The 12,411-nt window shown below is 40.8% G+C and overlaps 1 protein-coding gene across 3 annotated transcripts in view; it reads left to right on the top strand.

The window, feature by feature from the left end:
* Positions 1-12,411, top strand: part of jmjd1cb (jumonji domain containing 1Cb) — a 124,244-nt gene that overhangs the window by 76,294 nt on the left and 35,539 nt on the right. For all 3 annotated transcript variants that reach the window (XM_037755469.1, XM_037755471.1, XM_037755470.1), the window contains one exon: positions 7,865-7,978. In XM_037755469.1, coding sequence (XP_037611397.1) covers positions 7,865-7,978 — 114 coding nt within the window. The remainder of the gene's footprint in view (positions 1-7,864; positions 7,979-12,411) is intronic.

Raw genomic sequence — 12,411 nt, forward strand, 5'->3', positions numbered from 1 at the left:
CAGCAAGGTTGGTCGTGTTTAATTGTTTAACAAGAATTTGTTAATTATAGTTGAACGAATGAATTTAATTTGCATTAACAACTGACATTTGAAGAGATTTTTGAAATTAAATTGTGTGAGTGTCGCAGCCTCTTGTTGGCTGGAGAGTGATCGACCTAACCAACCTATCAGCTCATATTGTTTAGACAGTGAACAAAGGCATAACGCTCATATTTTAGAGCAAGTATGCATAGCTTACCACGTGTGTGTGCGCGTGCGTGTGAGAGCAGCTGTGTTTTGACAACTCTGATCATTTACCATCAAAGCAATAAGCAGATAAGAACACAACCTGTGCATGCATGCATGTGTACGCGCATGTGTGTGTGTGTGGGTCTTGAAAAGAAGCTGTTGTACTGTGACCCACTTAGAGAACACTGCTCATCAGTGCAGCACCACGCTACAACCCATCCTGCAAATCCTCTACCATTTTTTTGACATGTTTCACTGGCTATGGAAAAAAATATGTAAAATAATCAAAAATGTCATGAAAGATTCTTTTGGGTCCGTCAAAGTTAATGCGAGAATAAAAGCAAATTTGGTTGTAGTGGGCTCAGTTTTAAAGCTAGAGTGAAGATATTGACATCATATGAAACTAAAAAACCTAAAAGAATCCATTGGCACCAACCATGTCATAATAGCGTGTCACGAAATAACGCGCCAAACCTATGCTACATTTTGATTAATCATGATTAAATATTTGAATCGATTGACAGCCCTTGTTTAAATACAAAGGTTCATCATTTTAAAAAGAACGATCAGGTTTATGGGTAAAATCTTCACAACGTGCCCCTCATCTAAACCAACACTCACACCAAAGTAGTGATGCTGGTCACACCTATGTCAACGGTCTATCTGTATGGGTCCAGATCCTGACCTGGGTCGAATGCAGGTCAGATCCTGACTGGCTTTTTGTGATCAGGGTTCTCTGTAGTAAAAAACAAAATCAATTAAAGTTTAAAGTCAGTGTTTATATGTATTTAATTACCCAAAGAGAGAGAGAGGTATTGAAAGCATCCACATGTGAGAAAGTGAGTATGGATAGGAGAGCGATAGCCTCGAGCGCAGGGTATTTGACGGAGTTGTCAGTTTAGCGTGCAGAGACGCCACCAACCACCAACCATGCCTGTGGCGTCTGATGAAAAATAAATGCGATGGTTGTGGCTTTTTATGCAACTGAATGCTTCCATTCATGATGGGTATCGAAAGAAGTAGAAAAAAAGTATTTTTGCTCAATCGTCTAATGCGACATAGTGACCATCGTAACCGTCAAAAATATTGTGTAGTCTGATCCTGGCATAAGGGGGTCCCTGGACCCAAAACATTTGAGAACCCCTGTCTTAAACAACACCCAGCCTTATAAACCACCCACTGCTATTTTTCTCAAAATCATCTTTTCCTTTAGTGACAGTTTAATGACACATATCACAATCTAATCTAGATCCAGGTGGGTGTTCTACTTGCACCAGTTAATCATATGACTTTCCCAATAATGTAATTAAACGTTCTAACATCCTGGGTCCCTGTGAGCGCCATCTCCCGTCTCTCTCCTAATTTGTCAAAAAAAAATAAAAGCTTCTTGTGGTGTGTGTTTGTTTTTTTACGATGTACATACATGCAGGCTGATTTAGGTTTATAACTCTCTATCTGTCCGTGTCTCCCCCCCGCCCCTCCCTCTCTCTGACCTTCATCAGATAATGGCCCCCTGGATGACAAAGCTTTAGTGTGTGTGTGTGTGTGTGTGTGTGTGTGGTGTAGCCTCTCTAGGTCACTTAGTGATGCATGAGCTCCATCATCACCTCCTCATCTCCTTTACATTCTGCTGCACTTTTCCTTATCAATTATTCAACACACACACAGGCCAGCGGAGGATGTGTTGTGCGTTCATGGAGACCGATCTGCTTTCTCGGAATGCCGTTTACTCACGTCCGTCCTCTTCACATGTTATTCCTGCCTCGGAGCTTGTGTGTGTGTGTGTGTGTGTGTGTGTGTTTGTTAACAAGCTTCCTCATTATGTCTTTGGTTCTCTTTGTGAAGTTTCTATGTAGTTCCACTGGTTTTAATGTGCGTCGTGTGTTGACAGTATTAGTGAATGCGTCTCCTTCGCTCATCCACTCTGCTGCTGCCTGTCTGGAAATACGCAGTGACAGAATGCTTTTTTCCTGGCACACTGGCAGATGTGACCCAATTGCGGTTGAGTGGGATGTGTGTGTGTGTGTGTGTGTGTGTGTGTGTATGTATGTGTGTCTGTATGTGTGTGTGTGTGTGTGGACAAGTCATTTTAGAGGGGATGGAGGAACTGTCATGTCCTTTCAGTTTGAGAGAGAGAGATGAATGAGAGCAGGGATCCACAGACGGCAGCCAGGCTCTGGGTTTGAGTTCAGAAGTCAGAAATGAAATATCTTCCATCCAGTAATGAGAAGGCTCATATTTCCACCTCTCCTGACATGTTTCTATGGGCTTAGATGAAATCCACAACAGGTTTAGCAGTACAGGTCTGCCTATCTTCAGCTTCACTAAACATAATTGACATTCATGAACCTAAATTAACCTCCTGCTGTGCTTTATTATTTGTAATCTTTTTTGTAGTCTTTCTTTAGCTATCAAAGTTAGAGAAAGGATGTTGGCGTTGATTCGGTTGATAAATTATTCTTTACAAATTTAACAATAAACTAGGGCTGTCAATCGATTAAAATATTTAATCACGATTAATCACATGATTGTCCATAGATAATCGTGATTAATCTCACACACATTTTTTCATCAGTTCAAAATGTACCTTAAAGGGAGATTTGTCAAGGATTTAATACTCTAATCAATATGGGAGTGGACAAATATGCAGCTTTATGCAAATGTATGTATATATTTATTAATGGACATCACTTAACAACATAAAACAATGACAAATATTGTCCGGAAACCCTCACAGGTACTACATTTAGTATAAAAAATATGCTCAAATCAAAACATGGCAAACTGCAGCCCAACAGGCAACAACAGCTGTCAGTGTGTCAGTGTGCTGACTTAACTATGACTTGCCCCAAACTGCATGTGATTATCATAAAGTGGGCATGTCTGTAAAGGGGAGACTCGTGGGTACCCATAGAACCCATTTTCATTCACATATCTGAAGGTCAGAGGTCAAGGGACCCCTTTAAAAATGGCCATGCCAGTTTTTCCTAGCCAAAATGTACCGTAATATAACATGACATAACTGGTACCAATGGATTCTGTAGGTTTTCTAGTTTCATATGATACCAGCATCTTCATTCTAGCTATAAAACTGAGCCCGCTACAACCTAAAAATCTCAAGTTGTGTTAATGCGTTAAAAACATTAGTGGCGTTGAAACGAATTTGCAATAACGCGCTATTATCGCGTTAACTTTGACAGCCCTTGTAATTATTTGTAGTCTTTTTTTTTTGTCTTTCTATAGCTATCAAAGTTAGATAAAGGTTGTTGGTTACTCTTTACAAACTTAACAATAAACACAATGTTTTCCAAAGATGGAAATCAGAAGACTAAGAATCAAAGCTACGACTACTCGGTGAAAGATAAAGCCAGCCGTGACGTGGCTTATTACTGAAAGTCATAGTGAATCATAGTGTATCTTCATTCATCCTGCCAACAGACCTAACAGAAGAAAGAACTGTATAGTTGAGTATGAGAGTTTCATTTTTCAGCCCACGGAAACAGTAGTTTCACCACAAGGTTCATTGGTAGCTGCCGTCAAGCTTTCGATCATATCGCACCATCTTCCCCAACAGATTGAGTTTCATGGAAATGGAAATTCGAACCTTTACAATCTTATGACAACTTGGAAAACTCCATATTTTGTGTGAAAGCTCAGGTCATGTTTATTTTGTCAACCTCTCTTCCAAAGGTGAAGAATATATTTTCAAGCTTAACTTGGAAAACAACGACGAACACAAGTTTTTTGTGCAAATGTTGCCTTCATCTGCTGGGGAAAACAATAAGTTTGTTTCATGTACGTAACATAACAACGGCTTGTATAGCCGCCGTCCTCGGTCTTCCTGTTTCCCTTTTTGGATGATGAATACAGACCACCGCAGCCTGCTGGTGTGGAGCGTTATTTCATCTCACGTAGGCGCAGAACGTACGTGCTAACTGGCCGGCGGCTGTAGTCTTTGCGGTGTGTTCAAGTGCAACTTGTCGGCCAAGACAAAGGCAACGTGAGACAACACAACAGTCGGCCTTCATCGACGTTAGTTCATTGATGTCGGCTTGGTGTGTCTGAGGCTAAACGGATCAGTTAGTCAAAGGTACCTTTGACTGCTGAGCATGTCCAGTGTGATGGCCCTATAGTCTGGATCTGGTGTCATGATACATATTTACAACCATGTTTAGATCTACAAACGTGTGTGTCGACAGAGTTGAGTCATTCTCTTTACCCAAGGTCTGTCATACATACTTTACAGAGCCTAACGAGCCTAGTGTGCCTGCAGTGGTTGTCACGGTAACAGGCCTACTTCCTGTGTTCTGTATTAACATGCTGTAAACCTTGCCAAGGTCCCATCATGCATTTGCAACACGAGGGCTGTGTTTTTTCACACAGCAAAGGTCTGTCTGAATGCAGCCTGAAGGCCTTTACACACCAGCAAAGTATTTATATTTTTCGAGCTGTTGTTTTTGTCATGAATACTTTCACACAGAATGTGAATATTACGCGGCGAAATAGCGATTTACTCTTTTTTTTTTTTCTTTCACACTGTGAATAAAGGCATCAAGCAATCATGTCGTGCTGAACGGGTTGAGTTGCGCCTACATAGAGAGCTGCGGGGATGACGTATTTTTATAGGCCAACCAGGAAGTTAACATCACCTTGGGTTACCTGGACAAAATGCCAATGGGATTGTTCCATCGGGTTTTGGATTATTGCAGAAAAGAAGCTCTTTGTCATTTATGGACTCATTGCTGTAGCACTATTTATGAAACAACAACACTGAGGCTCTATAGTCCGAATCAAAAACGGTAAACTTTATTACTCCTTTCAACCTTGACAAGACAGTGCAGACCAGATCCCCTCCTTCTGTGCTTACCTTTCATAATAAAAGCCTCAGACGTATAATATTTGCAGGCTAGTATTTTGCATTTCCATGTTGTCTCACCCCCGGTGTGTAAAGGCCTTTATCCTGGATATACAGGCTGAAGTACTCAGATACAATTGCTATTGCTGAAAATCTGATGGAGAAGTAGGTTAAGGCTGGCCCACACTAAAAGATTTTTCAAATCTTGACAGATTTTGTAAATGTGAGAGACGCCACACATAAAGACATGTTCTGTTAAATTTAACAGTTTTGATCCTATAGTGTGTGGAGAGCAACGATTTGGCCAAAACAGCACACCACACACTAACAGACTCATTCATGAACAACAAGAGTCCAGACTTCAAAAAAATGGAAATATCTCAAAATCTCTCGCTATCAAACATGACTTTAGTGTAACAAACATGGCGAACGACAGGCAGGAAGAATTAGCGATGTTAGTTTTTTCACTTTGTACTGAAAATTCCACAAACAACAGGATATCCTATTGTAAATATTGAACATGTTTAATATTTACGATTTGAAATCGGTGTGGAGCCGATTGAGGGATGTAAAAAAACACTCTTAACATACCTCACACCACAGGAATATCTGGAAAGATAATCTTTAGAACCATCACAAAACAGGGCTTTGCTGATGATTATCGGGAGGAGGGAATCGGCTTGATTCTTGTGTAGTGTGTAGCCAGCATTACTCATGTTCCATATAAACATCCTATCGTCCTTTAGTGTGCATATCAGTGCAGTGTTCTAATAATGCTTCAGAATGGGACACCGGTCAAGACTCTGTCTTCTGTCTGCTGCCAAAGGGTGGACAAAAGTGACATCTGCACTTTTAAATATACATAAATTTCCAAAATAATGTCCAGCCTGTGCTGCCGGCTGCATTCTGCCGGCTGCATTCTGCCAGTGGAGTCTGGAAATGTGATATGTACAGACAGATGGACAGAAATAGAGCTGCACACACACACGCTATCATGTTTTGCTTGCAAATGTGCTCCTGCCTCGTGTGTGTGTGTGTGTGTGTGTGTGTGTGTGTGTGTGTGTGTGTGTGTGTGTGTGTGTGTGTGTGTGTGTGTGTGTGTGTGTGTGTGTGTGTGTGTGTGTGTGTGTGTGTGTGTTGTAAGGGAGGGGGGGGTCACAGTTGTCATGTTTCTCACCTTTAATCTCTCATCAGACTGACCTTGTTATGTAACCATAAATCACAGCAGCACCAGCCCCCGCTACACGTACTGTACTTCTCCACAAACACACACTTGTCTTCCGCTGTGGCTCTCCTCTCCAGCCGTACTTGACTGATATCAGGCAGGAAAGATACGAAGCGATGTGATGCGGTTAAGACGACCTCTCCACAATGATGAATATAGCTGTAAATAGTGCGACTGCACTGTGTTCACATCAGCACAGATGGATGTGAAGAGGAAATATGGAAGTCTGTCGTGTATGTGCAGTAACAGCTGAGCTCACGCCGCAGGCTGACAGACATCGTGTGTGCGTGCGTGCGTGCGTGCATGTGTGTAAAAAGAGGCAACATCAAAGTGGAGTGTTCTGCCTTTGAACTGTCAGACTTCCTCTACTTATTAATTTATTCATCACTCTGGAGCTATCCCTCTATCCCCTTCTCTGTCTCTTTCTCCTCCATCCCACTCTCCTCCTCTGCCACGTTTCATCATGTCCTCCCTCTAATCTCTGCTATTGCTCATTCCTCTGTTTCCTCTGCCTCAATTCTCAGACATTTGGTTTATAGTGTTCTGTCAGAGAGAACTGGAGCTCCGAAATACTAGGGGTGGGAAAAAAAATCGGTTTCACCTATGTATCGTGATGCCAGAATCGATGTATTTGCTTCATTTGAGTCTATGCGGAGGTAGAAGGAAGTTGCTGCTTTTATTGTTGTAGTCTGAGTAACGTGACGTCAAACAAACCGCGCTGAAACGACAAAGTAGAAAACGTTGGAGGGTCTGTGTGAATACGACCTGCACCCTCACATTTTAAATCCAAATTGGTAAACACTACACATATGGATGTATAAAGAGGACGGAGCTGATGGGAGAGCTAGCGACGACCATGGAGAAGTACAGTATACACGTGTGACTACGTCCGGTTTTCGAAATAAGGTGTTAACAAAACACAAAATATATGTATGGAAAATAAGATTGATTGGATTATATTCAGCAGAAGTATAAAACATTTCATGTCCCTTATAAATGAAAAAGAAAATACCACTAATTTGTGAGTGAAATGTCTTTATTCTTTGATTTTTGGGTTGCTTGAAAAAGTTTAATAAATAATGACAATGACTGATATAGTTGACTTCAGGACATCTCTGACTACATTAATGCTGGAAATCAAACATTTTTACTATATTAATGGAGATATTTTCCAAAGTAAAAGTCCCTAGAAGTGTATGGTTCAACTTTTTCCTATGGTCTAGTGTTAAAAACGTTAACAGAAATCGCAATAAATCGTAATATCGAATCGCAATACTTGAAAATCACAATACATATTGAATCGGCATCCAAGTATCATGATAGTATCGAATCAGGAGATAGGTGAATCATCCCAGCCCTACAAAATACATTGCATTTTTTATTACATATTCATTATAGAATTGATGAATTCTATAAATAAACCTAAATGGATTCAAATGTGATGTTTGGATCAGATTCCTCATAGAAACGAGCTGTCCTCCTGATATCAATATTATATTATTGTGTAATTGTTATTCTGTGCTGTTGTTGACCATACTGTGTGTTTTTGTGTGCAGGCGTTTAAGCCAGTGGTGGGGAAGAGCCTGTTGTTGTCAGCAACAGCAGTGGAATTCTTGTTAGACCGACAGCTGGACTTCCTGTCTGACCTTTCAGCCTTCCAACCATACCAGGTAAGAATCACGTTCCCACTCCTATATACACTGAATGCTCATCAGCTTGCTGTGTCTGATGATTAATGCAGATTTTTATTCAAGTAGCTTTTGTTACTACCATAAAGTACCATATACACATCTGCAACAAACTGCAACCTGATAAATCCAATTAATCAGTAAAGACATCTGACACCTGCAAAGATTAATTTGAACTAAAACGAGGCAAGATTACAGTGTACTTACTTATTAACAGTGCACATATATTTGCTTTCTTGCACAATTACTCGTGCAAGTTTGACCGCGGGATCATTTGTGTTCATTCACGTCACTCGCAATAAATTTCACTGAGCTGTATTTACTGTATCTAATAAGTCACACATCGGCTGAATTCATCTGGTTTACTACTGCGGTATGAACCCTAAATAAAGACATTTTGCCGTGATTTAATTGCAATAAATGGATTAAAAGAATGCCGAAATAACTACATAATGATGTTGATTTGTAAAAAGTCTGAAATCATGCTTTGTCAGGTCTGTTACCAAGACGACAAGCAAACTACTTTTAAATTGCTTGTTTTCTGAATGGAGTTTGGATCGATCATTGCCAGGCTATGTTAACACAGTAGCTGCTCCATCAACACTCCACCATAAAGTCATCTACGTGTAAATATGACAGCAACGTTGTTGTTTCTACCAGAGACAGTCTGTGGTTTATACACATACATTTATACACAGAGTTTGGTCCGGTCTCTGTACAGGTATGATGTACTATCGTAGCTCTGGGTGACCACAGACAGATACAAGATTTTTTTTTCCTCCATGTCTGATTCAACAACGTCAGGACGTCAGTGACAACAAGAGGAGAATCTCAATGCTTAGAGGCTTTCAGGACACAGCGTCACGTGAATTTCTCGCTTGAGTTGAAATATTTCAACTCCCGTGAATGCGCGTCATTCATGCCGTTTGCATCGCACCGGCCCAAATTTGCATCTATTCATCTCTTTACATGAACATTGCATGCGCGATAAGTGTTAAGCCTCAGTTGATCTCAGTTGTCAGTAAAATTATGTGAAACTGGAAGCACTAGTTCTTGCTTTGCTTTAGAGAAAAGAAATATTTTGACACCTAGAAATGTGTCCTAAATACCTAAATGGTGATATCTTCACTTTAGTTAGCAAGCGTTGGATTTAGAATGACCATGCAGTTCCTACCTCTAGAAATACTAGTCCCACCTCTACAGCGGACAGGAGTAAGATAGCTAATTAAAGCAGGAATGTGGATTTTAAATGAACTTTTTGGCTGTCCCGTCTCATGGCACTGGTTTCAGTTACAGAGCAAGTAACACTAGGAATGAAATCGAACCAAATCAAAGCTACCTGCTGTCGCGAAGAGCATAAATGGTTTCTGTTGGCTAAAAAAGAACTATAAATATGTCGTCCTTTGGCTGTTGTACGCATTGTAACTGGTTCTCGTTTGCTAATGAAGAATTAGTCATTCACAATTAGTTCGAGGCTGGATACCGCAGCCATGGAGCGCTGTTGGCCCCAGAGAGCAGCCAGGGTTGGGCGCTGTGTTCCATATGGATCTGACACTGCCAGGGTTTAATGTGAATATAAAGCCAACATGTGCAGCCACAGTCTGTCCTCTGAGGGATTTTACACATGGCTGCTCACTACTGACTCATAAATTACAAACACATTAATACAGGCTGATACATAGACACACATACATAGATGCTGTAGCGTCACAATTGGCGGTAAATCACACGGATGTATGCTTCTGTTATGCGGCTGTGTATTTGATGAGAGAGTGTGGGTGTGTGGGTGTGTGTGTCGGTACTCTGCAGCTGACCACAGCTTGTTGTATTGTGCTGGCTGGAACACTGTGTTCCACTCAGTGTCAACCAGACGGGAAGACTGTGTTCTGCACTCTCACCATCAGTCATCAATGTGTGTGCTTAAGACAAGTCCAAATACCAAGAGAGAGAGAGAGACTCTATTTCTATTTTTTCTTTCGTTTGCAGCCAATCAGAAGTCAGAGCCACTGTTGCTGTGTCCTCTGGTGACTCATGCTTTGAATCTGTGCAGTAGTTTCTGTGGCTTGTCCACTGAGGCCAGTGAACTTGGCTGTTAGTTTCTGACATTTGAGGTGTCCTCAGAAGGGAGTGCTCACCTCTCCTGTTTTCCTAGCGTGGATGGGGATTTAAACAGAGATTTGCTTAAATGTTTTTCTCTGTGTGCTTCACAATGTGAAATCTCTTTTAAATGTGCAAAGATTTGCTGCATAATGATGTGTCTGACAAAACATTGTAGAAATAAGCCAGAGATCACAGATGTAGCCTACCTATTGCTAGCATTGTTTTTGAAGTAGGGCTGTCAAAGTTCACACAATAATAACGTAAATTCTTTTTAACGCCACTAATTTCATTAATGCAACTTGCGATTTTTATGTTGTAGCAGGCTTAGTTTGTGAGAGTGAAGATACTGGTATCATATGAAACTACAAAACCTAAGGAATTGGTACCAACCATGTCATGCTAGCTTGTAGTGAAGGAGGTTAAATAACGCTCCAAACTTACTCAAAATTTTGGCGAGGAAAAACTGCCATGGCCATTTTCAAAGGGGTCCCTTGACCTCTGACCTCCAGATATGTGAATGAAAATGGGTTCTATGGGTACCCACGAGTCTCCCCTTTACAGACATGCCCACTTTATGATAATCACATGCAGTTTGGGGCAAGTTGTTGTTGTTGCTAGCGGTGCTGCGCCCTTCGTAGTTTCAGCAGGTAGATCAGCTGTTCGAGCAGCAGAACATATCGTCATCACCAAAACCGTCATGATTTGTCTTTCCATTGGCCTCTTCCACTGTTCCAACAATATGGTTGAAATAAGCTCTTAAGCCATAGCGTTGGATGGGAAAATGTGCCTACGCTACATGTCGTTTCCCCCCCTGTGTCTCTCTCCCGGCGGAGCTGCTGCGGGGGGGTTGCGGGTTATGCGGCGATTTTCAAATAATAATCAACTAATTCCCAGTGATTTTCGAAAGGTATTTTTGCTTGAAATGCACATCCCTACTAAATGCAGTACCTGTGAGGGTTTCTGGACGATATTTGTCAGTGTTTTGTGTTGTTAATTGACGTCCAATAATAAATATATACATACATTTGCATAAAGCTGCATATTTTCCCACTCCCATGTTGATAAGAGTATTAAATACTTGACAAACCTCCCTTTAAGGTACATTTTGAACAGATAAAAAATGATTTGTGATTAATCGCGATTAACTATGGACAATCATGCGATTAATGCAATTAAATATTTGAATCGATTGACAGACAGTTTTCACAGCAGTGTTGTTTATTTTATATGTTTGGCATTGGAACCTTAAAACCACTCATTAACAAGTCATAATGTAGTCCATGCTCTGCAGCAAGCACAAGATGTGTGTGTGTGTGTCTAATGCAGGATACAGTCAGCATGATCCCCAGTGTCTTGTCCTATTTCCTATAGAAGGCTGACACACACACACACACACACACACACACACACTTGATATCTGTAACAGTGACAGCATGTGTTGACTTAGTTGTCTCTCCGTGTAGTCTGGCATGACCTGGACTTACCTGGACTTAGCTAACATGTTAACACACATTGGCCGACCTTTAGTTTGACAGTTGAAATGGGATCCTTTTAAAGTGTGTCGTAAAGTGGACAGTGTCATTACAGTGTAACGTGTTACTGGTAGGGCTGCACAACTAATCGAATATTAATCGCGATCACGATTTTGGCTTCCCACAATTAAATGAACATGATCGACTGTGATATTGACGTTTAAAATGCTCCGCTCATAGAAAACTCTGCTGCATTAATCAAACGCTTCCTGAACTAACAGTTAGAGATGCACCTTAATCATGGTTTTCAGCTCCATCAGTCTCATATATCTTTTGCCGGTCACAAACACATGTCATCAGTGTCGAAGTTCTTCAGTGTGAGTGAAGAAGACGTAAAGCTGCAATTTGTCAAAACTGCAAGTCCAAAATAAGCCGTGGAGGCACTACCTTAAACATTTGAAACAACTAACTTAATCAGGCACTTATTGTGTTGTAATTCATTCCCATAATTCATGTTGCTCAGAGTAATCACAGTGACCGGCTCATCTTCCAACAGCACGGAGCTGAAGAGCTCCGTCAACGGAGGTTCCATTGAGTACATTATGGTGCATTCAAGCTCTACACACTATGTTACATACTTACTCACTACTTATACTGAGCATTGGGAGATTATAAATTATAACGCTATCATGATGCATTCAAATGTAATTTTGTAAAATGAAGTTTTTTGGCGAGAAACTCGAGGAAATCCAGTTGTTTAAAGGTGATGCTTTCAATATAAAACAGATAATACAAAGAAAATGATTACCTTTTTAACTTCCTAACACTAGCTTTAAGCAGCTT

This window comes from Sebastes umbrosus, chromosome 20 (genome assembly GCF_015220745.1).
Source record: "Sebastes umbrosus isolate fSebUmb1 chromosome 20, fSebUmb1.pri, whole genome shotgun sequence".
Classification (NCBI taxonomy): domain Eukaryota; kingdom Metazoa; phylum Chordata; class Actinopteri; order Perciformes; family Sebastidae; genus Sebastes; species Sebastes umbrosus.